Consider the following 24,473-nt stretch of genomic DNA (forward strand, 5'->3'; position numbering starts at 1 on the left):
GGACAATGGTAATTAGTTAAGCTGATCAGATTGCTTGCTTCTAAAATCAAACTAGGAAATATAGAGAAGTGACAAGTTAGAAGAGAAAACAGAAAGCAGAGAAGATGCCATGAAAGAGCATTTAGACCCCTGATGGCTTTTTAGTCTATACTGCATCCTTTAAATAATATCCCTCTCACTTAGGATGGCCTGAATAAGTATCTGGTCCTTGCAACTAAAGAAGTCAAAATACTGTAAATAGAAAAGAGAGGATTCCAGGCAAGACAGAAATGTACAAAGCAAACCTGGTATGATAGTTACTAGACCAACTGAGAATTAAAAAAAAAAAAAAAAGGAAACAAGGTTGAGGAGTATAAAAATGAATTGTAGACCACTGCAAATGCCAGACTCAAGAGTTTAGACTTTAGTCCATTATTCAATATATAATGGAGAGCAACAGAATGTTCCCAAGATGGGAAATGGCATAACCAACCAATAGTCAACCTCAAAGATAATGTGGAAAATGAAGGAGAGAAATGAGAAAAAAATTTGCAGAAATTCTGGACCAAGAAAAAAAAAGAAAACCCAAAAAAAGAAAAAAAAAAAAAAAGGAAAAAAGATTTTCTGAATCAAGATGGTAGAAAGCATGGAGGAAAAGGGATATATGAAAGAAACAGTACACAAGAAAAACTGATAGAACACAGTGATAGAATAATTCAATTCAGTCAACAAATTTTTACTAAGTACTTATTATATGCCTGGCATTGTTCTACCCACTTGAGATTCCTCAATGAAAGTCAACAAAATTCTCCATGAACTGAAATTGTTTCTTTTTTTTTTTTAATTTTATTTTTTATAAACATATATTTTTTTTTCCCCAGGGGTACAGGTCTGTGAATCTCCAGGTTTACACACTTCACAGCACTCACCATAGCACATACCCTACCCAATGTCCATAACCCCACCCCCCCCCTCCCAACCCCCCTCCCCCCAGCAACCCTCAGTTTGTTTTGTTAGATTAAGAGTCACTTATGGTTTGTCTCCCTCCCAATCCCAACTTGTTTCATTTACTCTTCTACTACCCCATTAACCCCCCATGTTGCATCTCCTCTCCCTCATATCAGGGAGATCATATGATAGTTGTCTTTCTCTGACTGACTTATTTCGCTAAGCATGATACCCTCTAGTTCCATCCACGTCGTCGCAAATGGCAAGATTTCATTTCTTTTGATGGCTGAAATTGTTTCTGAAACAGAAATTCTTTTCTGTTTAAGGTAGTTGAGAAGATGGGACAATAAACAAATATATAATATGTCAGGTAAAGATAAGGACTACAGAGAAAAATAAAGGAGGGAAAAGAGGAGAGGGTGTACTGAGGCAGGAAAAGGATTACTTTCATATATTTTATAATTGGGGAAGACCTCTCTGATAAAGTGACATGTGAATAGATATTCATGGGAACTAAGGGAATGAGCTATGCAGACTGGGTATGGGGAGCCAAAAGAAAAGTAATTCTAAAATTCAAGACTGTTGGGGTGCCTGAGTGGCTCGGTAGGTTAAGCCTCTGCCTTAGTTCAGGTCACGATCTCAGGGTTCTGGGATCGAGCCCTGCATCGGATTCTCTGCTCAGTGGGGAGTCTACTTCCCCCTCTCTCTCTTTGCCTGCTGCTCTGCCGACTCATGATCTCTCTCTGTCAAATAAATAAAATCTAAAAAAAAAAATTCAATAGGAAGCAGAGACCTAGAGGAGATAAGAATCACTGACTACTCCTCACCACTTTTTCATGTCTCCTCAATGTAACTACTCAATTATTTCTGAACACACACAAAAAAGCATCACTGAACAATACTTACCTTACTATATCTAATGGACTCTAACAAGTTCTTTTCTATTGCATCACTTACCTGCTTCCCACCCCCCTCCAAAAAACAGACAGTTAACTACAACTTTCTCATGGATACAACCCATTGTTTGAAAAACACTGCCATCATGGATAGTTCTCTTTTAGATGGCCGGCATCTAAACCTTCTGCTTATTCTCCACTGTGGGTAGTATTAAGGATGTCCTTTACATTACTCAAAGGCAAGATCTTCCTTCCCATCTGTGCACTCGTAGGTACAAAGACCCACTGACAGTTTAAAAATTGATCACAGTAATTTCTAAGAATCCAATGTTAAGTGATATGCAGGGATAGCCTTTTCTATCTCACCTAACCAGATGGTTCCTGGGACATGAATATTGGCTATATGGTTCCTGTTCTTTATCCTCCCTAGGTACTTATCCATTTTTTCTTTAAAAACAAAACAAAACAATAACAAAAAACTGCTCTTCTGTTTAAGGTAGTTAGAATTGACCTTTGTTGTTTGCAAGTATAAACTTGACTGATAAACCCACAGCATATCCATAATGTCTTTTAGAATGAGCAAAATCATCAAACTAGAGTCACAACCATACCTTCCACCATCTTGGATAGATCTCCTATTGTTTGCTTCTTTTGCAGGCCAATGATATCAGCTAGAAAATTAGATGATGGTGGTGGCAAGCGGAATTTCTGTAAATACATACCAAGTTTTTATAAAAATGCTTGAAAGCAGTTAAAATATTGTCAAAGACTTGCACTTTTATTGTCAGCTGAGTACTAAGAAACGTTTGGACCTTAACTATTTGTATTACAAAATGAGGACTGTCTCCTTAATGTGTAAAAGCGACTAGGTAATAATAATGATAAAAAGAAGTGGCTAAGTAAGTGAAGCCACCTTTATCCCACCCCCAGATATTTTCTTTGGTTCTGATTACACGCCGGAAACAAAAACAAGCATTACACAAATGTGTAATTCAGAAAAGGAAAGATCCTTATATTTTTCAAAGCACTTCTGTATCTATTACTTTAGTGGACAGCTTGCCAGGTAGTTAGGACAGATGACACAGCAAAGCTGAAAGGTTGAGATCTCCAGCCTTAGGCTCACCTGTGCTGAAATTCCAGCTCCACCACTTCTAGCTATAACCTGGACAAGTTACTTCGTTTCCTTACATATAGAAGATATTTTTATCTCGGGCGCCTGGGTGGCTCAGTGGGTTAAGCCTTTGCCTTTGGCTCAGGTCATGATCTCAGGGTCCTGGGATCGAGTCCTGCATAGGGCTCTCTGCTCAGCAGGGAGCCTGCTTCTCCCTCTCTCTCTCTCTGCCTGCCTCTCTGCCTACTTGTGATCTCTCTGTCAAATAAATAAATAAATAAAATCTTAAAAAAAAAAAAAAAGAAGATATTTTTATCTCTCACAGAAATACTTTAAGAATTAAAGATGATGCACGCAGAATGATTGATGTAGGTCCTAGCATGTCTGTAGCCTTTGATAAATGAAAGCAAAAAAGAAAATGGAGACCCAAAGAGATTAGGACTCACCAACTCAAATCCCTCAGAGGTAAATGGATGAAACAATCCAATAAAGACTGGAGGTGGCTATGGGAAGGAAAACAGGGAACACATGCCTCTTCTAAAGATGACAGCTGCTATTCAGCTCCAGATACTGTTCTAAGGATGTCCAATTTTGTAATGTTGTCAAGAGGCCAAAAAACACAGACTTACATAGAGTATATAATTTTTAAAAACATCATAGCCCGAATAAAATAGGAATAATCAGCCTGGGAACTATATATAGATTGTAATCTGGTAATAAATATTTTGCCTAAATTATCAAAGAAAATCAGAGGCAAACCTAATCTCAACAGGAGATCTCTGAATCTTAATCTTTCTTGCTTTCTACAACCTCTACTGCTTTTTCAATAAGGTTGCCCAAGAGCATAGTTTGAGACGTGCACTAGTCTCCGGATGAGAGGACTCAACTCAGGCCCTAATACAAAGTTTTATTAACTTACATGTCTGAATGCCTTTCGGAGAAATCCAAACTCCAAGTAGAACCTGTAAAAGTGTAGCTGGCTCATTCCCTGCAGTACAAAAACCACCACGCTGTTCAGGTGGTTTTGGTGAAAAAGCTGGCACCAGCTGTTGAAAAATCAAACCAATACAGCTAAAGGTGATACCATCAAGTCAGTTACAGACATACAAAAGGGAAGTGTGGGAAAAAAAGTAGTGAACAACAGTTAATGAAATTTACCATTACTCAATGACTGCCCAGCAAAGAACAGCTACTATTGTACAGAATTCAAATAAAGATTTCTTGAGATAATTGTTTATTGCATTCAAATCAATTAGGATAACAAGGGAAACACAATGTATTCAAATTTAAAATCCTATTATGATTTGTTTTAAATTGGGAATAAACTCATTTTACAAAGGCATACCCTCGAAATCTCTAGCTGCTGAGTCCTTCCTAAGCTAATAATCACATGACTAGCTTTAAGAAAGCCAGTTTCAGATAAATTGACAGACTACTGGTAATATTTGTTAATGGAGAAGATGGGTTTTGAGGGGCACCTGGGTGGCTCAGTGGGTTAAAGCCTCTGCCTTTGGCTCAGGTCATGATCCCAGAATTCTAGGATCAAGCCCCACATCAGGCTCTTTGCTCAGCAGGGAGCCTGCTTCCCTCTCTCTCTCTCTGCCTGTCTCTCTGCCTACTTGTGATCTCTGTCTGTCAAATAAATAAATAAAATCTTTAAAAAAAAAAGATGGCTTTTGAGTTATCTAGTCAATCTCCCTCAGATAGGTATGTCTGAAAAACTAAAAAGTTTTGTAGTACCAATTTTTATTGGTACATATACAAAAGCAATTTTCTTTAGACATTTAACAGTGGCATTGAAGATATCAGAATAATAATTTGTCTTTGTTTCTTAATGTGGAAGGAACAAAAAAGATTAACCGGGATTCTTAATCCATGATCATGGTATTTCAATTGGGTGTCCACTAGGGGTTACAAATCAAAATACCTTTAAATGGTGTTGGGAAAGATCACTGAAATGACATGACTGCCTGCTGATATGTCAGCTGGCCCCAGCACCTGAAGGCTCCTCACCCCTTCTCCTCTGTCCTTGGAATGTGGGTTCTGCTTATCTTTCCTGATCCCAGAGGCTGCTCCAAGGACACAGTCTTGAGACAGTGATGTGGTATTGAAAATACCTGCATGGTTCATAGGACTGAACCCAGTTAAGGCCTCTACATACACTTTTTTAAGATTTGGTAGGCATGTGTAGGGATGCATTTGTCTTCCTCCTGCCACAGACAAGCCTTATATGCAAGTTCCCTTGGTTTATTAAAACTGCTACTTAGCAACCTGGCGCAGCCTGCCTCTTTCTTCAGTCTCTTCCTACCCTCCAAGTAAGTATGCTGGGTATCAGTTTAAACCCAGGAAGCTCCCAAGAGGGTTGCAAACCAAAAAGCAGCCAGACAGATAATGTAAATAAGGGAAACAGGCCTTATTTACCAGTAAGTGGTACACTAAAGTATACATGCCCCATCTGTAAGGGGAAGGCTACTATTCAGCTTTGACAAATTGTTGCCATTTGGGAATAGAGGGACAATTGCCAGATCTTGAGAATTTTTTGAAGAGATAAATTATCTGGATTTTAATAAAGGAATTCCCAAATCAAATGTTGGCAACTCCTGCAAAGAAAAAATGTAGGGGGAGCCTGGGTGACTCAGCTGGTTAGGCATCTGTCTCTTGATTTCAGCTCAGATCATGATTTCAGGGTTATGAGACCGAGCCCAGCATGAGGCTCCACACTGGGATTGCATCCTGCTTGGGATTCTCTCTCTCCCTCCCCCTCTGCCTCTGCCCCTCCTCTACCATTAAAAAAAAAAGAAAAAGTTTAGGACATTCTGTATGGCAAACAAATAATGTCAATTAAGGAATATGTGACCCTCTATACACTAGTTTGAAACCTTGGGTCTATACCCACCATTTAAGTTCATCTCATACCTGGGTTTAGGAACACTGGATTTGCCCAGAACTGCATACTTCAGCAATTCACATAACTGGTCGTGGGTTACTTCACAGTTTTCAGCAAATAAAATGGTAGATAAGCGGGCTTTCTGCAAAGATATATCAGGTCATTAACAATCAAGACTACTGGAGCGTCAGGGTGGCTCAATCAGTCAAGCGTCCAACTCTCGATTTTGACTCAGGTCATGATCTCAGGGTCTTCGGATTGAGCACCCCCGTGTTGGGAATCCCCACTCAGCAGGGAGTCTGCTCTTCTCCTTCTTCCGCTGTCCCTCCCCTGCACACATGCTTGTTCTCGATCTCTCTAAAATAAATAAATCTTAGAAAATAAATTAGGACTGGGGGTGCCTGGGTGGCTCAGTTGGTTAAGCATCCACCTTCAGCTCAGGGCATGATCTCTGAGTCTTCGGATCAAACCCCTCAGCAGGCTTTCTGCTCAGCAGGGAGTCTGTTTCTTTCTCTCTTGCCCCTCCCACCATTCATTCTCTAATAGATAAACAAAATATTTAAAAATAATTAGGACTATTGAGAACAGGATCATAGCAAATTATATGCAAATATAAGGAAGGATCTAATTAATTGGAAATGAAGGTCTAAAACAACCACCTGTGATATAACATTATTAATATAATATTTAATAAACATTGGTAAGAAACCTTACTACAGATACTTGGTTACTTGCTAGGGATAACAGAATGAATGAAACATAATTCATGCTCTCCAGTTCATTCTACTAAGAGAAAAGAAATACAGAAATAGGTAATTCCAATACCAAGTGGGTAAGTGCAATTATAAAAGTATAGGAGTAAAGAGGCTAACTGCCTTGGGGACTAGAGAGTTTGGGGGATAGCTTCACTGATATGAAAATACTGGGGTTGTCTTGAAAAGGGGGAATATTGTGTCTAAACACGTAATTTTGTTTGGCTGGAACCAAGATGGCGTGTTGCAGAGCAGTAGAGATCTCTGAGTAGAGAAAAGAGGAAGTCAGGTCATAGATCAATGTGGTCTAAGCTAAGGAATCTGACATTATTCTGGAGAAACAGGGAGTTCACTAAAGCTTCTCCCTCCCAAAAAAAGGCCCTAATTCTTTATCTCTATATTATACTGCCCCTACAGAATTAGAGTATACATTCTGTTTGGTAATGAACTCTGCAACCCTCCATCCCCCCAAAATTAGTAAATATCTTTTCATATCAGTTAAATGTAACAAACACCAATTTTAATAGTCCATTCTCTAAATTTATCTCAACACTTACAATGTATATGAAAAAATTCCCTATTGATGACACTTTTTAAAAAAAATTATAAACAGTATCATATGCATCCTTTCAAACATTCCTGTGTACCTGGATAAATTCTCCAGTAAGTTCCTGGTCAAAATAAGCACCCTTGAACATCACAGGTTTAAACTGTGCAGACCCACTTATACATGGCTCATTTCTGGTAAATATAGTATAGTACTGTAAATGTATTCTTTTTTTTCCCAAGATTATTTATTTATTTGACACAGAGAGAGAAGAGAGTGAGAGAGGGAATACAAGCAGGGGGACTGGGAGAGGGAGAAATAGGCTTGCCGCTGAGCAGGGAACCCGATGCAGGGCTTGATCCCAGGACCCTGGGATCATGACCTGAGCCTAATGACTGAGCCACCCAGGTGCCCCAAATGTATTCTCTAATTTATGCTTTTCTTAGTAACATTTTCTCTGGCTTACTTTATTGTAAGAATACAGTATATAATACATGTAATTTACAAAGTATGTGTTAACCACCTGTTTATGTTATCAGTAAGGTTTTTGGTGTACTGGTTACCTGTATTATTGGTAAGGTTTCTGACTTTAAGTAGTTAAGTTTCTGGGGACTCAAAAGTTACACATGGATTTTGGCCTGCACAGGGCAGGGAGGGTAGATGGTGGTTTGGCACCTCAATCCCCCATGTTGTTCAAGGGTCAACTATTTAATTGTGACAAGTACTATTTCTGAAAGAATATACCAATTTATATTTACTAATCAAAAATATGGGATTGATAAAGTGAGACTAAGTGAGGCAGGTAGGGTCTATGTGGCAGTGAGTAAATATGAATGCCAAGTATGAGAGTCTAAGCCTGAGCAGGGGAAGGAGGGAAGCTATAGGGGAGAGAGCTAGGACTAAGGGTAGGAACCCACAGCATACATGCAGAAGGATGGCTCGTTGTGGGGTGTCAAAACCTGAGCAGTATGAAGGCATCCATGCAGTGGGCAGTGGAGAGCAGTGAGGGCTGGTATCAGATATCAGAAAGTATGTAAGGAAAGGAGGGCATCAATACTGAGGGACAACAGTGGCCTGTCACAAGATTCAGAGCCTGAACAGGGTGAGGGTGTCCACGTATGTGAAGGATAGCAGCCTGTCACAGTAGTGACAGAAGCATTCACACAGGAGGGTGGCCTGGCACATGGTGCAGGACGACAGAGCCCAAGCAAGGTGAAGAGGGTGTGGGAGTGTGGGGCAGTGGCACCATGGAGAACAGGTTAAATATATTAAAGGTAATGACAAATCAGATGTCTCACTGAATATAGAAGGAAATTATAAACATGAAGAGAGAAAGCAAGAATGAACCTTGAGGAAACACACTGCAAGTAGAGATTTTAGTATGTATGGATAGAAAAATATTTAAATGTAAACATTTATGTGTATGTATATAAGTATACAGATATATAAATTCATATTTCCTAGCTTTCTTTTGGGGGTATTGACATCCCAATAGCACTGAGCACATCTAGTACCCAGAACCTTGAGTTTCTAAATGTCATTCTCTACTAAAAAGAACCAAGCATCCCCCCCAAAAATTCCTGATTCCAGCGCTGGGGCAGGAAAAGCACAGATGAGCCTGGAACACCTTTTTGTGGCAAAAAAGTAAGGAAATGCTCAAAGAATTATGAGGTCACGTGCAAAGGACACAGAAGCTAGCTTAATGTTCAAATATGGGATATTCTGAACATCAAAATAAATATAGTAATGGATTATAACTTACTGAATGAAATAGGCAATGAGTTCATACTAATAAAAAAATGAATTAAAAGTTTAACAAGGAAGCATCTCTCCATAGAATTAGAGAAAAAGAAAACAAGAATGGGACAAATAAAATCATGTACAACCTAACAAAATACAAGAGAAAGAATGTCACTTCTGTGATATTCCTGCCAAACATGTATAACCCGAAATTAATCAATGAGAAACAAACCTAACTTGAGGGACATTCTACAGAATAATGGTACAGGATTCTTCAAGAGTAGTAAGGCCATAGATGTCAATGAAAAGACTAAAGAATTGTATGGATTGAAGAAGACAAGACAACTAAATGTAACACATGGTTCTAGACTGGATCTTATTGCTAAAAAGGGTATTACTGGAACAACTGAGGAACTTGAATGGGGTCTGAAGATAAGATGATAGCAATATATCCATGTGCAGCACTGTTTAAACACATACTAAAATATGGGTGGGTGGTCATGGAGCATTGTCAGCAATCACTTTCAAATGCTGGTTGGGGTTGTTTTTCGTACTGTTTTTGCAACTTTTCTGTAAGTTTGAGATTGTTTAAAAATAAAAGAGTGATGAGATGGTCTATCTCCTTATACTTTTCACCATATTAACCTTTAAAAAGTTGTTTTGCCAATTTGATAGGCAAAAAAAGAATCCCTTTTAAATTAAAAAGAAATTTTTCAAATCACTAATTCCCATTTTACATCCTACAAGTATCCCCAGCTTTCTGAAAGCTTGTGTCCTGCCACTTCCCTTTTACAACAGACCTATTAGCACTGTGCCTTTCTTCGCTTTTACCTTCAGCATTTGTTTCACAACAAGCCAATTATAAAAGCAGCACACCCCAAGCAGAGTGGCACAGCCAAGCTCCTTCCCAAGAACTATACTTAGCATGAAACCCCCATAGCTTTGAATTGTGTCTGTGAACATCTGCGCTTTATCTTGATTCTGTGCATCAGTTAGCAAAATCTGTCTTGAGATATGAGAAAACCTAACAAAGGTTATTTTGGGGAGTAGGGAAACGCTTCCAGTCCCCATCACCTCCACCCATCCCCCAGCATAAATCAATAAATGCTTCTTTGCTTTACCCCATTTCAGCTCAGAATTTCACAGGACCGCTCTACTTTCCTATAGTGGGGGAAACCTGTGTATAATTTCTATTTATTGTCTGTCTTCGGTCTCTTTACACTGGAACGAAGCAGTAACCTCTTTATTCACTGACGTTCCTCAACTGCCTAGGGACAACAGAAACCTGGTAACTGAAGGGATGGACCACGTCTATTTAATTCTCAATACACCGCAGGGATGCTCATCAGCCTTATTATTCCCTTACTGGCGTGGCATGTAAACTGCATGAGGGCCAGGAATTTGGGGTTCGTGCACTGGGATATCCCCTGAACTGGGATATATACAGAAGATACAATAAAGCATCTGTTGAGTGAACATTCTTTTTGGGTCCCAAGCACCACACCAGTTTTAAAGAGCCATTATCAGCCCTGAGGTAGGTGGTATTAACATTATCGTTCCCATTTTACGGACTGGAAAGCAGGATTCCGAAAGGACAGTGGGTGGATGAGGCTAACCCTCAGCCTCCAGGGCAGGCAGGGCCCGGAAGGCGGCTGGGGCGAGGGCTTGCCCCTCCTAACCTCCCCGGGCCGCCCACTTGGGCTCCTCGTTACTCACCTTGGCCTCGGGCTGCCTCTCCTCCAGATCCCGACGGGCTCTCATCGCCTCAGCCGCCCCGACCAGCATGTTCGGGGCCCTCCTTCTCTTCCTGCCCTTCTTGGGGTGCCCCCCGCTCCTCTCCCTCTCGGGATCCATGAGGCTGTGGAGAAAGACCGGCGAGAGCTGAGGAAACGCCGCCTCCGGACGGGTGAGCAGGCGGGGCTTCGACAGCCTACAGCCTTCCTCAGATCCTCTCCTAAATTCAGCGCACGGAGCCCTCCCAACCCTTCTGGAAAAGCGAGAGCGCTAACTATCCTCCCTGTTCCGCGGCGGAGAAAACCGCACCGACACCAACGGTTTTACCGTACGCGCTGGAGGCCGGATTCGAAACGGTTCCCCAACGGCGCAAACGCGCCTCCGCCCGTTGAAAAAGAGGGAAAAAGTTGCTGCCAAGACGACTTCCCTGAAAAAAAACACTCCCCGCGCCCCCGAGCCCCGAAAACACCGAAGAGAAGCCGGGCACACAGCAGAAGCCGCAGCCGCCCCCACCGCCTCAGTCACAGCCAAAGCCGCCGCCGCCGCAGCCTTCTCAGACGCGCGAGGCGTTTGAACGGACCGGAAGTCGTAGTTTAACGACTTCCGGCAGTTGGGCTCGGAGGAGTCAGGAGTGCCGGGAATGGCGACCAAGAAGCTTGCGCGGTACGCGAGGGGTTTCTGGGCTGAGGGTGGCTCCTGGTCGAGTGCTGGCGTCCGCAGCCCGCCTGGGAAGTGCGCATCCGCGGTGTCAGCTTTCATTCTCTGCAGCCCAGGCGTCTCCGACCTGCACTCTCTGCCCCGGACTGAAAGGTCTCTGCTTGGATCTCGGTCTCGAGGCTCTCAGGCCGCCCTCCGCGCGAGAGTGGAAGAACCGGGGTTCGGCCTGTGTGGCCTTGAGCCACTGTCAGCCCATTCTAGGCCTCTGGAAACGAACTGGACGTGACAGCGCCTGGTAGGCCGTTCCGAGGTCTCAGGCAGCCCCCCTTCACCCGTCAAGCTGTTCACGCTACCACTTCCTAGTGATCCGTTTAAGTCGTATTGTGATTTATTGTAGCCTTCTCCCTGATTCCTGGTCACGCTGTACACATTTCTGATTTCAAAAGAGCTGTTATAATGTAGTGGTAAATAGCATGGGCTTCAGAGTTGGTCGATTCTGCTTTCACATACCAAATCTGTGTTCTTTGGCGAATTACTGAATCCGTTTTCTCATCCAAAAAATAGAGGTAGCAACAACTCCTACAGTTCTTGACGATTAAGTGAGATCACTAGAGATCAGTGCTTGCTATGTAGTAAGAAATTGGATAAATGTTCGCAGTTATTCCCAACTCCTTGCATTTCCCATCACAGTTCTTAAACAAACAAACAAACAAACAAAAAACACAAAACGACAACAGGAAGTGTCGCCTAGTTAAGCTTGACCTGTTCCTCGAAGTAGTTGTCTTACTTAACACCTAAGGAAGCTCATCCCTTTCTGTGAATTCAAGTGTTCCCTTTGCGGATCCTTTGTCATGTATTACCTTATAGTAGTTTACCATGGATGTCTACTTTCTTTACCCAGCTGTAATTTTGAGCTCCTGGAAGACTGGATCTTCACTATCTCCTCAGAACTGGTCTGTGCACATAGTAAGGGCTTGAAAAATGAAAAGGCAGAAATAAGCTTTTCAACGCATCTTTACCTCTGCAATCACTCACGTTCCTCAGTATTTGCTGTCAAATAAGGAAAGCAAAAGGAATTACTCTTAAGTTTGCAAATATGAACTTTGAGGCTCATGCAGGTAAAATGACTATTAAAATTTAATGACTGTTAAAATCAAAAGAGATTTTGGCAGTCAATATAAGAACCAAGGTCTTCTGTACTCCTGGGGCAAATAATACATTATATGTTTATAAAAATAATTAAAAAAAAAAACCAACAAGGTTGTCTGCTCTCAAAGTTGTTCAATTTCCAGTCACTCACATTAATACATTAATAATGAGGGTTATAACATTAGTTTGTTAGCATATTCAAACAGGAGTGTGAATGCTTTTGTTGAACATATTTGGTTGTTCTACATTTTAGGCAGCTTGGATTAATTAGAAAAAAGTCAGTTGCACCAGCAAATGGAAATCTAGGAAGAAGCAAATCCAGTAAGTATTGTGCTTCATTTCTTTACATTTTGTATCCTTGCACTTTTAACACTGATAAACCATAAGGACACCCTTTGTTTTGCAGAGCAGTTGTTTGACTACTTAATTGTCATTGATTTTGAGTCAACATGTTGGAATGATGGGAAACGCCACCAGAGCCAAGAAATAAGTAAGTCTGGACTGCCAGTGGCCAAAGCTAGCCGAAGAGGAGTCATTGTAATAGATATAAAGTAGTCAACAGTTAGTTTAAAGGAAATAAGATACCCTATGAATTGGTAGTTTACTATAAAACCTGACTTGACAAAAAGAGAACAAAAATCTAACATCTAAAAGTATATAAAATTATTTTAGAATTTCATACAAAATCTCAATTGTATAGGGACAGAAAAAACACCTTTGCTAAAAGAAATACATTTTAACTTCCATATGGTCTTAATATTTAATTCTGGAAATATATTCAAGAGTTTTTAATAGATATAACTTTAATATTCTGATTTAGTCTTTGGTACAATTTTATTATAACTATTATATCACACTGCTTTGGTCATTTTAATATGCTTTGACTGAAATAGTGACTGTCTAAAAATGCTATATGATGGTTAAATATGTTTAATTTAGAGTGATGACAGCATTAATTTAATAATTATGTATTCAAGTGTCCATTGAATTTTTCGTGTAGTTGAATTTCCAGCTGTATTGCTGAACACATCAACTGGGGAGATTGAATCTGAGTTCCATGCTTATGTTCAGCCTCAAGAACATCCAATTCTTTCTGAATTTTGCATGGAACTAACAGGCATAAAACAGGTATGCCCTTTTCTTTTCCCTACCTCTCTTCTCACCCTGTCCCCCCCCAAAACAAGAAAGTATGATGCAAATATTAAAATTCAGAAATCAGGGGCACGTGGGTGGCTCAGCTGCCTGAGTGGCTGGCTCTTGATTTCAGCTCAAGTCATGATCTAGAGGTCTTGGGATCAAACCCCGCTTCAGGCTCCAACTTCAGTAGGGAGTCTGCTTTAAGAGTCTCTCTCCCGGGGCGCCTGGGTGGCTCAGTGGGTTAAAGCCTCTGCCTTCGGCTCAGATCATGATCCCAGGCTCCTGGGATTGAGCCCCGCGTTGGGCTCCCTGTTCAGCGGGGAGCCTGCTTCCTCCTCTCTCTCTCCCTGCCTCTCTGCCTGCTTGTGATCTCTCTCTGTCAAATAAATAAATAAAATAAAATCTTAAAAAAAAAAAAAAAAGAGTCTCTCTCCCTCTCCTCACCCTGCACATGCTCTCTCTCCCTCTCTCTCTAAAAATAAATAAATCCTTAAAAAAATAAATAAAATCCAGAAATCAGTTGTTAAAAGAAAATAAAAAGTATATACCATTTGAAATTAGATTTATGTACTGTTAGAAATAATGTTCCCTCCAGAACTCTGTTGGAATCTTTAAAAATTAGATAGAATAGTGTTGTAAAAATGAATATCAAACTTATTTCATGGAAATTAAATTAATTTCATGGAAATCAGTCAGGATTTAATTACTATGTTTCTGTGTGATTTTAGGTAGAGCAGCCTAATTTTTCTTATCTTGCAGAGTTCTAATCATTATATTATCTCTCTTCCATGTGTTTTAGCATCTTTTTCTAAATTCTGGCAGTCAGAAGCTCTATTTTATTTTATTTTATTTTATTTTATTTTAATGTATTTAGTTGACAGAGATCACAAGTATGCAGAGAGGCAGGCAGAGAGAGAGGAGGAAGCAGGCTCTCTGCGGAGCAGAGAGCCCGATGCGGGGCTCGATCCCAGGACCCTGGGATCATGGCCCGAGCCAAAGCCAGAGGCTTCAACACACTGAGCCACCCAGGAGCCCCTAGAAGCTCTTTTTTTTTTTTTTTTTTTTTTTTAAGATTTTATTTATTTACGAGAGACAGAGAGAACGAGTTGGGGGGAGAGAGGCAAAGGGAGAACCAGGGGAACAAGGAGCCCAATGTGGGACTTGATCCCAGGACCCTGGATTATGACCAGTGCCGAAGGCAGATGGTTAACCAACTGAGCCACCCAGGTGCCCAGAACCTCTTCTTTTTTGCATGCCTCTATGGTGCTTAATTTTGTGCTAATGATGTATTCAATAATTATGGAATTTGATTGTTAAATTCAGATTTTGTGACTTTACTCAGGCTCAAGTAGATGAAGGAGTCCCTCTGAGGATTTGCTTATCTCAATTCTGTAAATGGGTTCAGAAGATTCAGCAACAGAAGAAAATTATTTTTGCTACTGGGATTTCAGATCTGCCTAATTCCGAAGTAAAATTATGTGCATTTGTTACTTGGTCAGGTAAAAAAACAAATTGTATCTATCAATCATAAATGAGTGGAATAACCACAGTGAATTCTTTATCTGTAGTAAGAATTGTACTTGTTAACCTCTTAGGCCTTGAAAAGAAATCTCAGTGCCTAACAGATGTTAACCAAGGAAAATAAATTTATTCATATTTTTCAAATTTTACCATCCTGGGATACTTTAAAATTTTTTAAGACTTAACCCTAAGAATTTTTCTAGATTGTACCTCTTTGTTCTTCTGGTTCCAGGCAAAGATGATTTAGTGAAAACTCTTATGCTAACACCTTGAATTAAAAAGAGTCTTCATTCCACTCACATCCTTTGCTTTATACTTTCATATTAGGAAAAAATGGGCCATTTAAGTAGATCTTTTGTATGCCTATGATACAGCATTGCAATTAATAGTCATTGATAGCAAGGCTGTGCCATTGTTAGTCATATTTTTGGTTTTAGGTTTCTATAAGATGTCTGGTTTCTCAATTACATTAGTATTTTCTAGAATGTTGAAAGCAGATAACCTTCTCCAGGCCTTGTAACTTGATACCTTACTCTTCTTCTGAGATACTCAGTGTGTTTAATTGGGTGTTTAAGGAGTCATTTTGAGACTTAGTTACCAACCTAATTTCTTAATAGTAAATTATGTAAAGTGAATAATTGTTAGCTATTAACAGCAATTAAATTCTGTTTCGTTTTATATAGTATATTGTTATAGTATATACAGTATAGTTTATATTCTCTATATAGTACATATTATACTTTGGTATATAGTATGTAATGATAGTATACTATATACACATAAAATGTATATAAATTTGTATATAAACGTGTCATTTTTAAAATTTAACTTATTTTTTAAGATTTTATTTATTAAAAAAATAAAAATTAAAAATTAAAAAAAGATTTTATTTATTTATTTGACAGAGATCACAAGTAGGCAGAGAGGCAGGCAGAGAGAGGAAGGGAATCAGGCGCCCTGCTGATCAGAAAGCCCATGCAGGGCTCGATCCCAGGACCCTGGGATCATGACCTGAGCGAAAGGCAGAGGCTTTAACCCACTGAGCCACCCAGGCGCCCCTAAATGTGTCATTTATATAAATATTATATTCTATGTGTTATTTCTTTCTAAATCTTATATAATATTTCAACCTTTTATTTATAAATGATTTATATTTATATTTATATTATATATTTTATATTATATATTATATTTATATTTTACATATAAATATAAATATTTATTTATTATATTTATTTATATTATATATTATATATTTATAGTATTAAATTTATATTTATAAATATAAAAACTGATGGCATCATTGAATTTGTTCTACTTTAATATACTTAATGCAGACTGGGACCTGGGGGTTTGCCTGGAGTATGAGTGTAAAAGAAAACAGCTGATAAAACCCATGTTCTTAAATTCTTGGATTGATCTCAGAGTAACTTACAAGGTAAGGGTCAAAAATGGGGGCATAGTCACTTTCCTTCTATGGAAAAATGATTAAACTTCATCCCATGAAAGGGTATAGGTTACTATAAATAAATATTTTTTTAAACTTTAAACTTTCACATAAATACATTTTTTTGAAGATTTTATTTATTTATTTGACAGAGAGAGATCACAAGTAGGCAGAGAGGCAGGCAGAGAGGGGGAAGCAGGCTCCCTGCTGAGCAGAGAGCACGATGCGGGGTTTGATTCCAGGACCCTGGAATCATGAACTGAGCCAAAGGCAGAGGCTTTAACACACTGAGCCACCCAGGCACCCCCATAAATGCATTTCTTAAAGAATGTAAAAATGACAACAAAATAAGCATATTCCAAGTCTAATAGAATGAAAAATTATGAAAAGTAAGTGGTTAATACATAGTTTTTCTTTTTTTTTTAATACATAGTTTTTCTAATAGTAACTTTTTTTTTGATATGTTTCTTTTATTTGGTTAGATTTTCTATAGAAGAAAACCAAAAGGGCTGAGTGGTGCCCTGCAGGAAGTGGGAATAGAATTCTTAGGACGAGAACATTCTGGTTAGTATAAATTGAAAGTAATTTTATTATGTAAATTTTCTTACTTCTATAGTCTTTCATATGAATCTCGTATTTTTGGTGATGTCATTCAATTTTATTATGTAAGTTTTCTTATTTCTATAGTCTTTCATATGAATCTTGTATTTTTGGTGATGTCATTAATAAGGAGTATCCTTTCAGGCTAAAGAAGTTCCTAGTCTATACAATTCAAAGATGTCGGACTTTCAAATTATACTACCATAACATAGTATAAGATAAAGACTGCCATCTAGTGGCTTTCTGGTTGCTAAAAAGAATGAGAATTAGCTAAATCAGATGGAGATTAAACAAACGCCCAAATTAGTGAATTAGTGAAAAAACTGAATAAGACCGTTAGATACTCACAAAGCATGGTCCCTACAGAATGTTGCTTGCATTTTTTTTGAACTGTAACAAATTTTTATCTCCTCTGTAAATGTGCGAGATCTTGTCTTTTGTTGGTAAGCTTGCCACAGCATTTGCTAGTCCAATTTATCATAATTAAAATTAGTAGATGATCATAAAACTAATAGTATGTTCCAATGTTAATTATGATTTCTTATTTTTGCTACATTTCTTTACACTGTTACTATTAAATTCAGTGTTTGTTATTTGTTTCCTCAGGGTTGGATGATTCTCGGAATACTGCTCTGCTTGCTTGGAAAATGATCAGGGATGGTTGCTTAATGAAAATTACAAGGTCCTTGAACAAGGTTAGTGGTGTCTTGCCTCTTTATCCTGTCATCTCAAACCCCAGAAGTAATCGTAGGTTCATTGAAATATAGATATCATGTGTGGAATCCTTGATAAATCAATGAATGATGACATTTTTCTTTTTTGTCAAATCATATAATGTGTACTAAAGAGATTATGAATGCATAGTTTCTAAAGCTATTGGATTTGTCTGTGGAATCATAGGTTCCCACTAAGAAGAATTCCAGCGTTTTCACCAGAAATTTGAATATGAATCAAGTTGAAGAAAGGTCAGCATGCAACAGTAGCATTCAGGGTCTGAGCATATATGATAGGGAGCCTAAAAATACAGTAAATTCTCATGAAAAAGTTCAAATGAGGTCAGTTGGTGTAAATTCTCCTATAAAGGTACAGCAAGATCAGTTCCAACTAAAAAACAATGTAAAAGCAGCTCTTCATAATGCCAAAAGCTATTTATCTCTTTTTAATACAAAGTCCTCTACTTCTGTGGAGCAGTTGCCATCTGCCAGCTTGAATACACCTATGCAGAAGCACATAAGAAACGAACACCTTGCATTTAGTACCAAATCTAAGTCTTCAGCAATTGGTTCAGAATTGGTACTTGTATCAACTACCATTTCATCTGTTAATCATGTTTCTGATACGGAAATGAGTTCTGCTCTTGATTGTTTACCTATGTTGGCTGATTGGGAGGATGTAGCTTTACTGCCAGCATCTCAGCCTGAGCAAGGTATAGATTGTATGCCTTCCATTAGTGACTCAAACCTAGATACTTCATTTAATTCTATAGAAAGATTAATGGTTTTAAAAGAAGGCACAGAAGAAACCCCTCAAAAATCTGGGACCTCTAAGTCTGTCGTATATAAGAGTCCACATACTACTATTTATCATGTGGAAGAAGCCAAAGATCCAGATTCAGATGTTTCTGACTTTAAATTACCTGAATGCAAATCAAGTAGCTTCAACAGTGTTAATGCCACTATGTCTCATCCTTCAGTTTTGGGGAAATACCCCCACCTTTCAGGTAGTACTAAAAGAAATCTATCCAGTCCTCTATCTTTCCCGCCAGCAAAAAAACAGACCCTCATTGTTCATGAAGAAAAATCTACATCATCTGATTGCTCCCCAGTGAGAAATTGTCCCCGGAAGGTCCTCCCCTCTATCTTAGCTTCTACAGTTAACCTACAAGAGCCTTGGAAGAGTGGGAAAATGACACCTCCTTTATGCAAGTGTGGCCGAAGATCTAAGAGACTTGTTGTTTCTAATAATGGACCAAACCATGGGAAAGTTTTCTATTGTTGTCCAGTTGGGAAATACCAAGAAAACAGAAAGTGTTGTGGTTATTTCAAATGGGAACAAACACTTCAAAAGGAAAGAGCCAACAGCAGAGTTCTGTCTCATTCTCCAAAGGGACTCACTTTTAGTTCCCCAGAAGTAAGCCATATATGTAACAGAAATGTAAATTTTTCTAAAAATTCATTGAGACTCAGACCTTCAATGAGGAATTGATAAACTTTCTCTACATTGAAACTGTGTTTTTACTTTAATTTGACTTTTTGTGTGATAAAGAGAAAAAAGTATATAGGGCTACAAGTTATGGGGACTTAGCATATCTTGAGTTCTATAGACTATATTTGGGCTATTATACACACACACACACACTGTAAATAGAGAAAAAAATCAATTTCACAGTCTTCTAATTTCATCAGTTATCTAACATGTGTCTTCCGTTCATGTATGAATCCTGATTGTTCCTTGAATTTCCAAACATCATGAGTATTCTGATAATAGTTGTACACTGTTTTGTTTTTATATATTAACACTTGCCAAATTTATCATACTTTTTTGAAGAACCACTAATTATTTTGTATACGATATTTGATTAGATACAAGCAACTGTAGTATGATGTTCTTCTTTTAGTTAGACCCTGAAATGAATTTAAACTATTTTTAAGTTACTTGAATAAAAATGTGACTAATAAAAATCCCTAGCCTGTTTTCAGGTAGATACTTAGACTTTGAGAATTATGATCATCTTCTAACTGATATTTTTATTTTTCTAAAAACTTTTATAATAAGTTATTTAGTTTTATTTCAAAACTTGAAGATTTTTTCTGATTTGTATATCAATGAGTCAGAAGAATGATTCAACCAACAGGTCAGAAATTTGATTCAGATACTATATGCTTTAAAATTTTCTTAGCAATTGATGGCATTGTTTTCATATTGCCAAAATCATAAGAACATTGACACTAATGTGAGGAATTTTATTCTAAATAAATATTCTAAGTATTTTATTTCAGAATTCAGCCTCTGATGTTATACCCACAAGATATTTTATTTTACTTTCTTAAAAGTTTTTTTTTTTTAAGTACTCTACACCCAATGTGGGGCTCAAAATTAGAACCCTGATATCAAGAGTTACATCCCGACTGACTGAGCCAGCCAGGTGTCCCAACCACAAGATATTTTAAATCAACAACTTATAAATATATTACCACATTTGTCATCACCTCCCTATACTCTTGTGGTTTTGACAGAATCTTTGTTTTATAGATACTGTGATAAATAATAGAACAGATTTAAATTTTTTCCCATTCTTTCTTCCTCAGTTCATTTCTTTTGATCTTCCCGCTGATAGTCTTTGGCAGCTCTTGAACAAATTCCACCTGTTGGGATCAAGGGAAAAAATTAGCCCAAAAGTTTTCATCTTTAGACAAAGTAAGTTATATAGCAGTTATTATCTCTAGGTGAAAGAATTAGGACACCCATTTGGGTCAGTGTTGGTAACAACCAGAAACGGAGATGGGTGTTATTGAGGAGATGTCACTTAGTATTTAGAATTTACTACAAGTCCAGTAAGTCAAATGACCCAGCAAATTATGTTAAGAGTTTCATTTTAATCTCAAAGAGTCTGATTCTTATCCATGTCATTAGTTCAGTTTGGAATATTTGGTGTAGCATGTTTGAGGAGAATATTTATTAAAATTATTAAAAAAAAAAAACAGCTGAAATTTGTCAGAATGCTAAGCAAATTGTCACCATAATTAGAATACCTACCTTTCTGGGATATTTGTAAGGTGCTGTAGTTTTTTTTACATGCTCCTGAATCTCCTTTTTTAGTTGTTCTTGATCATGTGACATGTAATCAGGGGCCAGAACAATAAAAGCCTTTACTACCTGCAAAAAATATTTGAAACACCAGGAAGATGAGTTGTATATTTTTATGTTTCTCTAACTGGGAATCTAAGTGCTTGCTGGGGTGGGCCAGAAGACTTCATAGTGTTTAATCCCAGCTCTGTGCTCTTAAGTCAGCCAGTTTGAGTCTCATAACTCTTATTCTGTAATACAAGAGAGTTTCTGGGACCTCTGCTTTGTTAATGATCTTAATGAATTAGAACTTTCTCATCTAACTACATCTTGAACTCTGCCCTCTGACCTGCTTCTGTTTCTGAGCTGTCTGTGCTCTTGACTTCTTACCTCATCTTTTATCTCCTTCAAGAAAATTTCCTTTTAGAGAAAAAATATTTTCCTTTTAGGAACTCAACAATGCACTAAGCACAGCCTTTTGGGTAACATCTTAGCCTGGTCTAGCCTAGTTTCTAGGTCCCTACCCTCATTGTGGCCCTTATAAAGAGTATTCACACTGAGTTTGCTGTATCCTTGTTGAAGGGAACAGTTCATTCAAGCTGTGCACTCTTCATTCCAGAGGTACTTATGTTGATAATAAGGCTGTGAAAATTCCAGCAGACACTTTGCTATTACTCCGACCAATTTACCTGACCTTGAGGAATAAGAGTAGCAAATGGTGGTGGTCTTGCTGTCTAATTGGCAGAAGACAGGGAGGACTTCATCACTTTATGCTCACAAATCCTGTTCTCAAAGTTCACTCTTCTTTGAAATGTTTTGGAAAATCCTGCCCTGCCCAGAGTGTTTACACAATCTATCTATAATTTTATCATACCCATTTTTTGATATTTCATAAAATGTTTTTGTGTTTATACTGGCTCTTCTGCTTTATCAATAAAAAAATTTAACCTTGCTAGAGGTGACTCATTCAGAGGCAGATTATTTTAAGAAATAATGTTTGTAATTATTGGCTCGAATATTGATGACTTCTACACCTTGGATAACGTCCACTGTATCTTTGTAAAAGTTTGTTGTTGTTTTTTTTTTAAGATTTATTTACTTATTATAGAGAAAGCACACCCATGCACCCAGGAATTGTAGGAGGGGCAGAGGGAGAGAATCTCAAGCAAACCCCACACTTAGTGCAGAGCTCAACTTGGAGCTCAATCTCATGACCCTGAGATCATGACTTGACCTGAAATCAAGAGTTAGATGCTCAACTGTCTAAGCCACCCAGGTGCCCCTGTAAAAATCCTTATAAACCAGGGCACCTGGGTGGCTCAGTGGGTTAAAGCCTCTGCCTTCGGCTCAGGTCATGATCCCAGGGTCCTGGGATCGAGCCCCACATCGGGCTCTCTGTTTAGCGGGGAGCCTGTTTCCTCCTCTCTCTCTGCCTGCCTCTCTGCCTACTTGTGATCTCCGTCTGTCAAATAAATAAATTAAAAGAAAAAAAAACCTTTAAAAATCTTTATAAACCATTACAGAAGATCATAAATTAATATGGAGTGCCCTAACATGATTAAGAGCATGACAGCTCAGAAACAGAAGGTTGAAATCACACTTTGTTGTGTAATTTTGGGAATGTTAGGATACCTCTCTGTGCTTGTTTCCTTCTCTAAGAAGAGAGCTTGTGAGGATTAAATAGGGCCTATACAGGCCCTGTGTAGGGCTTAATAATACCTGGAACATCAGAAAAAGTCATCGGAAATATTAGGTATTAGTTGTAGTAGTATTAGAAGTACAAAATTTTTTTTTTAACTAAAATCCTTAAGTTGGCGTCAAAGTTTCTCTAAAATTCTCTGCAATATGTTGCATTTTTATAAGAGTCTATAGTTGTACCATTTAATATGGTAGCCACTTGTAACTTTAAACTTAATTAAAATGAAATAAACATTTTCTCAGTCATACCTGCCACATCTCAAGTGCTTTATAGCCATGTGTATTGTTCAAATGGTACAGATATAGAATATTTCCATCATTGCATAAGTCCAGTAGTGACCTATGGCCTTCAAATTACAAAGAACATTGTGATCCTACCGGTGGAGTTAAAAGTGAAAGGATAAACTTCAGTAATCACAGAATCAATTCCCTGATCTATGGAATATTGAAGGCCCTGCTTGGCAAAGGAGACCTGAAGAGTAGCGTGGAACCTTTAAACCCAAACTACCCTGTGATCAGCCTCAGTAAGAATGAGCTTTCGAGCATATATATGACTCTTGATCTTGGGGTCATGAGATGAACCTCTCACTGGGCATAGAGCTTACTTTAAAAAAAAAAAAGGGGGGGGAATGAGCTTTTAGGACTGTCTTATTCACAGCTTATTTCCTGAATCTTCCACCCATCCATGTACCCAGCCTACTTCTGGTTGCCTTAGTTGCTATCTTTTTTTTTTTTAAAGATTTTATTTATTTATTTGACAGAGATTACAAGTAGGCAGAGAGACAGGCAGAGAGAGGGGGGGAAGCAGGATCCCCACTAAGCAGAGAGCCTGATGCAGGGCTCAATCCCAGGACCCCAAGACCACGACCTGAGCAGAAGGCAGAGGCTTAACCCACTGAGCCACCCAGCACCGCTTTAGTTGCTATCTTTGACCTTCCTTCCACCCCCTGATACCTGATGCCAGCCTAGCCTCCTCAGCTACACTAGAGACCATGTTGGTTTCCAGACCTGGGTAATAACTTAATACCATCTAGCTGATATCTGGCATCCTATCCTGCTGTGAGCCTGGGTTGTTGGCATTCACACCATCCCTCTGTGGAAAGGATACAAATTCCTTATATATATTTTCAGTCTTACTCGTAGCAGTTCTTTCTGACTAGCATATTTACTAATGACTGTCTGACTTGGAGTTAGTCATTTGGGTAATTCTGTTTCAGTGAACTGCTGAAAAGTATGTGTTAGACTGCCAACAAATTATAAAGTGGAGATGAATTTGTTTTTTCTTTTTTTTTTTTTTTTTACCTCTCCCCTGACGGGGTCTGGGCTGCTGACAACAGCAGCCTCTACAACAGCAGGATGCTCAGTCAGGGCACTTTCCACCTCAAATGGTCCAATTCTGTAACTGGGAAATAAAACATATAAAGGTGAGCAGCAGATCCACTCCAGAACACCAATGATTAGTTAATGTAGACATATACACAGATGAAAAATTACCCAGAGGACAATATGATATCATCTGCTCTTGCAACAAACCAGAAATAGCCATCTTCATCCACATAGCCCCTGTCCCCAGTGATGTAGAAATTGCCTCGTAGTGTTGAAGCTGTTTTTGTAGGATTATCCTGTGAAACAAATAGCATTTTGTTAGTATTACTGTGAATGTGATTCTTCTGTTCAGTTGGATTTTTAAATGTTCAAGGGAGGGGGAAAAAAAAGTCATCTCTTTGAGAAGACTGGGAATGAAGAGGTGGCAGCACATGAAATAAAGATGAAATTCCATTGTTGCCCAGTCAAAGAAAGGTAAACTATAGTTACAAAGACTAGGCATGCTGCTATCCTGACAATTTTCTTTTTTAAAGATTTTATTTAGGGGCACCTGGGTGG

General features: G+C 38.5%; 3 protein-coding genes across 7 annotated transcripts in view; 1 reads left to right on the forward strand and 2 right to left on the reverse strand.

The window, feature by feature from the left end:
- The window catches only part of REXO5 (RNA exonuclease 5), a 36,953-nt gene extending 25,862 nt beyond the window's left edge, over positions 1-11,091 (reverse strand). Inside the window, exons 1-5 of the mRNA XM_032843962.1 lie at positions 10,922-11,091; positions 10,577-10,718; positions 5,851-5,963; positions 3,854-3,980; positions 2,435-2,531 (exon numbers count right to left, since the gene is read on the reverse strand). Of these exons, the coding sequence (XP_032699853.1) occupies positions 2,435-2,531; positions 3,854-3,980; positions 5,851-5,963; positions 10,577-10,714 (475 nt within the window). The 5' untranslated portion in view covers positions 10,715-10,718; positions 10,922-11,091. The remainder of the gene's footprint in view (positions 1-2,434; positions 2,532-3,853; positions 3,981-5,850; positions 5,964-10,576; positions 10,719-10,921) is intronic.
- Positions 11,092-11,098: 7 nt separating this feature from the next.
- Positions 11,099-24,473, forward strand: part of ERI2 (ERI1 exoribonuclease family member 2) — a 23,617-nt gene continuing 10,242 nt past the window's right edge. Inside the window, exons 1-9 of one of the 3 annotated variants that reach the window (XM_032843963.1) lie at positions 11,099-11,257; positions 12,654-12,721; positions 12,807-12,890; positions 13,401-13,528; positions 14,880-15,036; positions 16,396-16,496; positions 16,988-17,069; positions 17,712-17,800; positions 18,006-19,333. In XM_032843963.1, coding sequence (XP_032699854.1) covers positions 11,235-11,257; positions 12,654-12,721; positions 12,807-12,890; positions 13,401-13,528; positions 14,880-15,036; positions 16,396-16,496; positions 16,988-17,069; positions 17,712-17,800; positions 18,006-19,310 — 2,037 coding nt within the window. In that variant the 5' untranslated portion in view covers positions 11,099-11,234 and the 3' untranslated portion in view covers positions 19,311-19,333. Of the gene's footprint in view, positions 11,258-12,653; positions 12,722-12,806; positions 12,891-13,400; positions 13,529-14,879; positions 15,037-16,386; positions 16,497-16,987; positions 17,070-17,711; positions 17,801-18,005; positions 19,334-24,473 lie in introns of those variants that run through there. The other 2 variants (XM_032843965.1, XM_032843964.1) reach the window with 2 other exon arrangements.
- The window catches only part of ACSM3 (acyl-CoA synthetase medium chain family member 3), a 27,856-nt gene continuing 23,584 nt past the window's right edge, over positions 20,202-24,473 (reverse strand). For all 3 annotated transcript variants that reach the window (XM_032843967.1, XM_032843968.1, XM_032843966.1), the window contains exons 11-14: positions 24,084-24,211; positions 23,892-23,991; positions 20,862-20,981; positions 20,202-20,470 (exon numbers count right to left, since the gene is read on the reverse strand). In XM_032843967.1, the coding sequence (XP_032699858.1) occupies positions 20,384-20,470; positions 20,862-20,981; positions 23,892-23,991; positions 24,084-24,211 (435 nt within the window). In that variant the 3' untranslated portion in view covers positions 20,202-20,383. The remainder of the gene's footprint in view (positions 20,471-20,861; positions 20,982-23,891; positions 23,992-24,083; positions 24,212-24,473) is intronic.

The sequence above is a fragment of the Lontra canadensis genome, unplaced genomic scaffold, assembly GCF_010015895.1.
Source record: "Lontra canadensis isolate GAN:19392208 unplaced genomic scaffold, GSC_riverotter_1.0 scaffold146, whole genome shotgun sequence".
Taxonomy (NCBI): Eukaryota; Metazoa; Chordata; class Mammalia; order Carnivora; family Mustelidae; genus Lontra; species Lontra canadensis.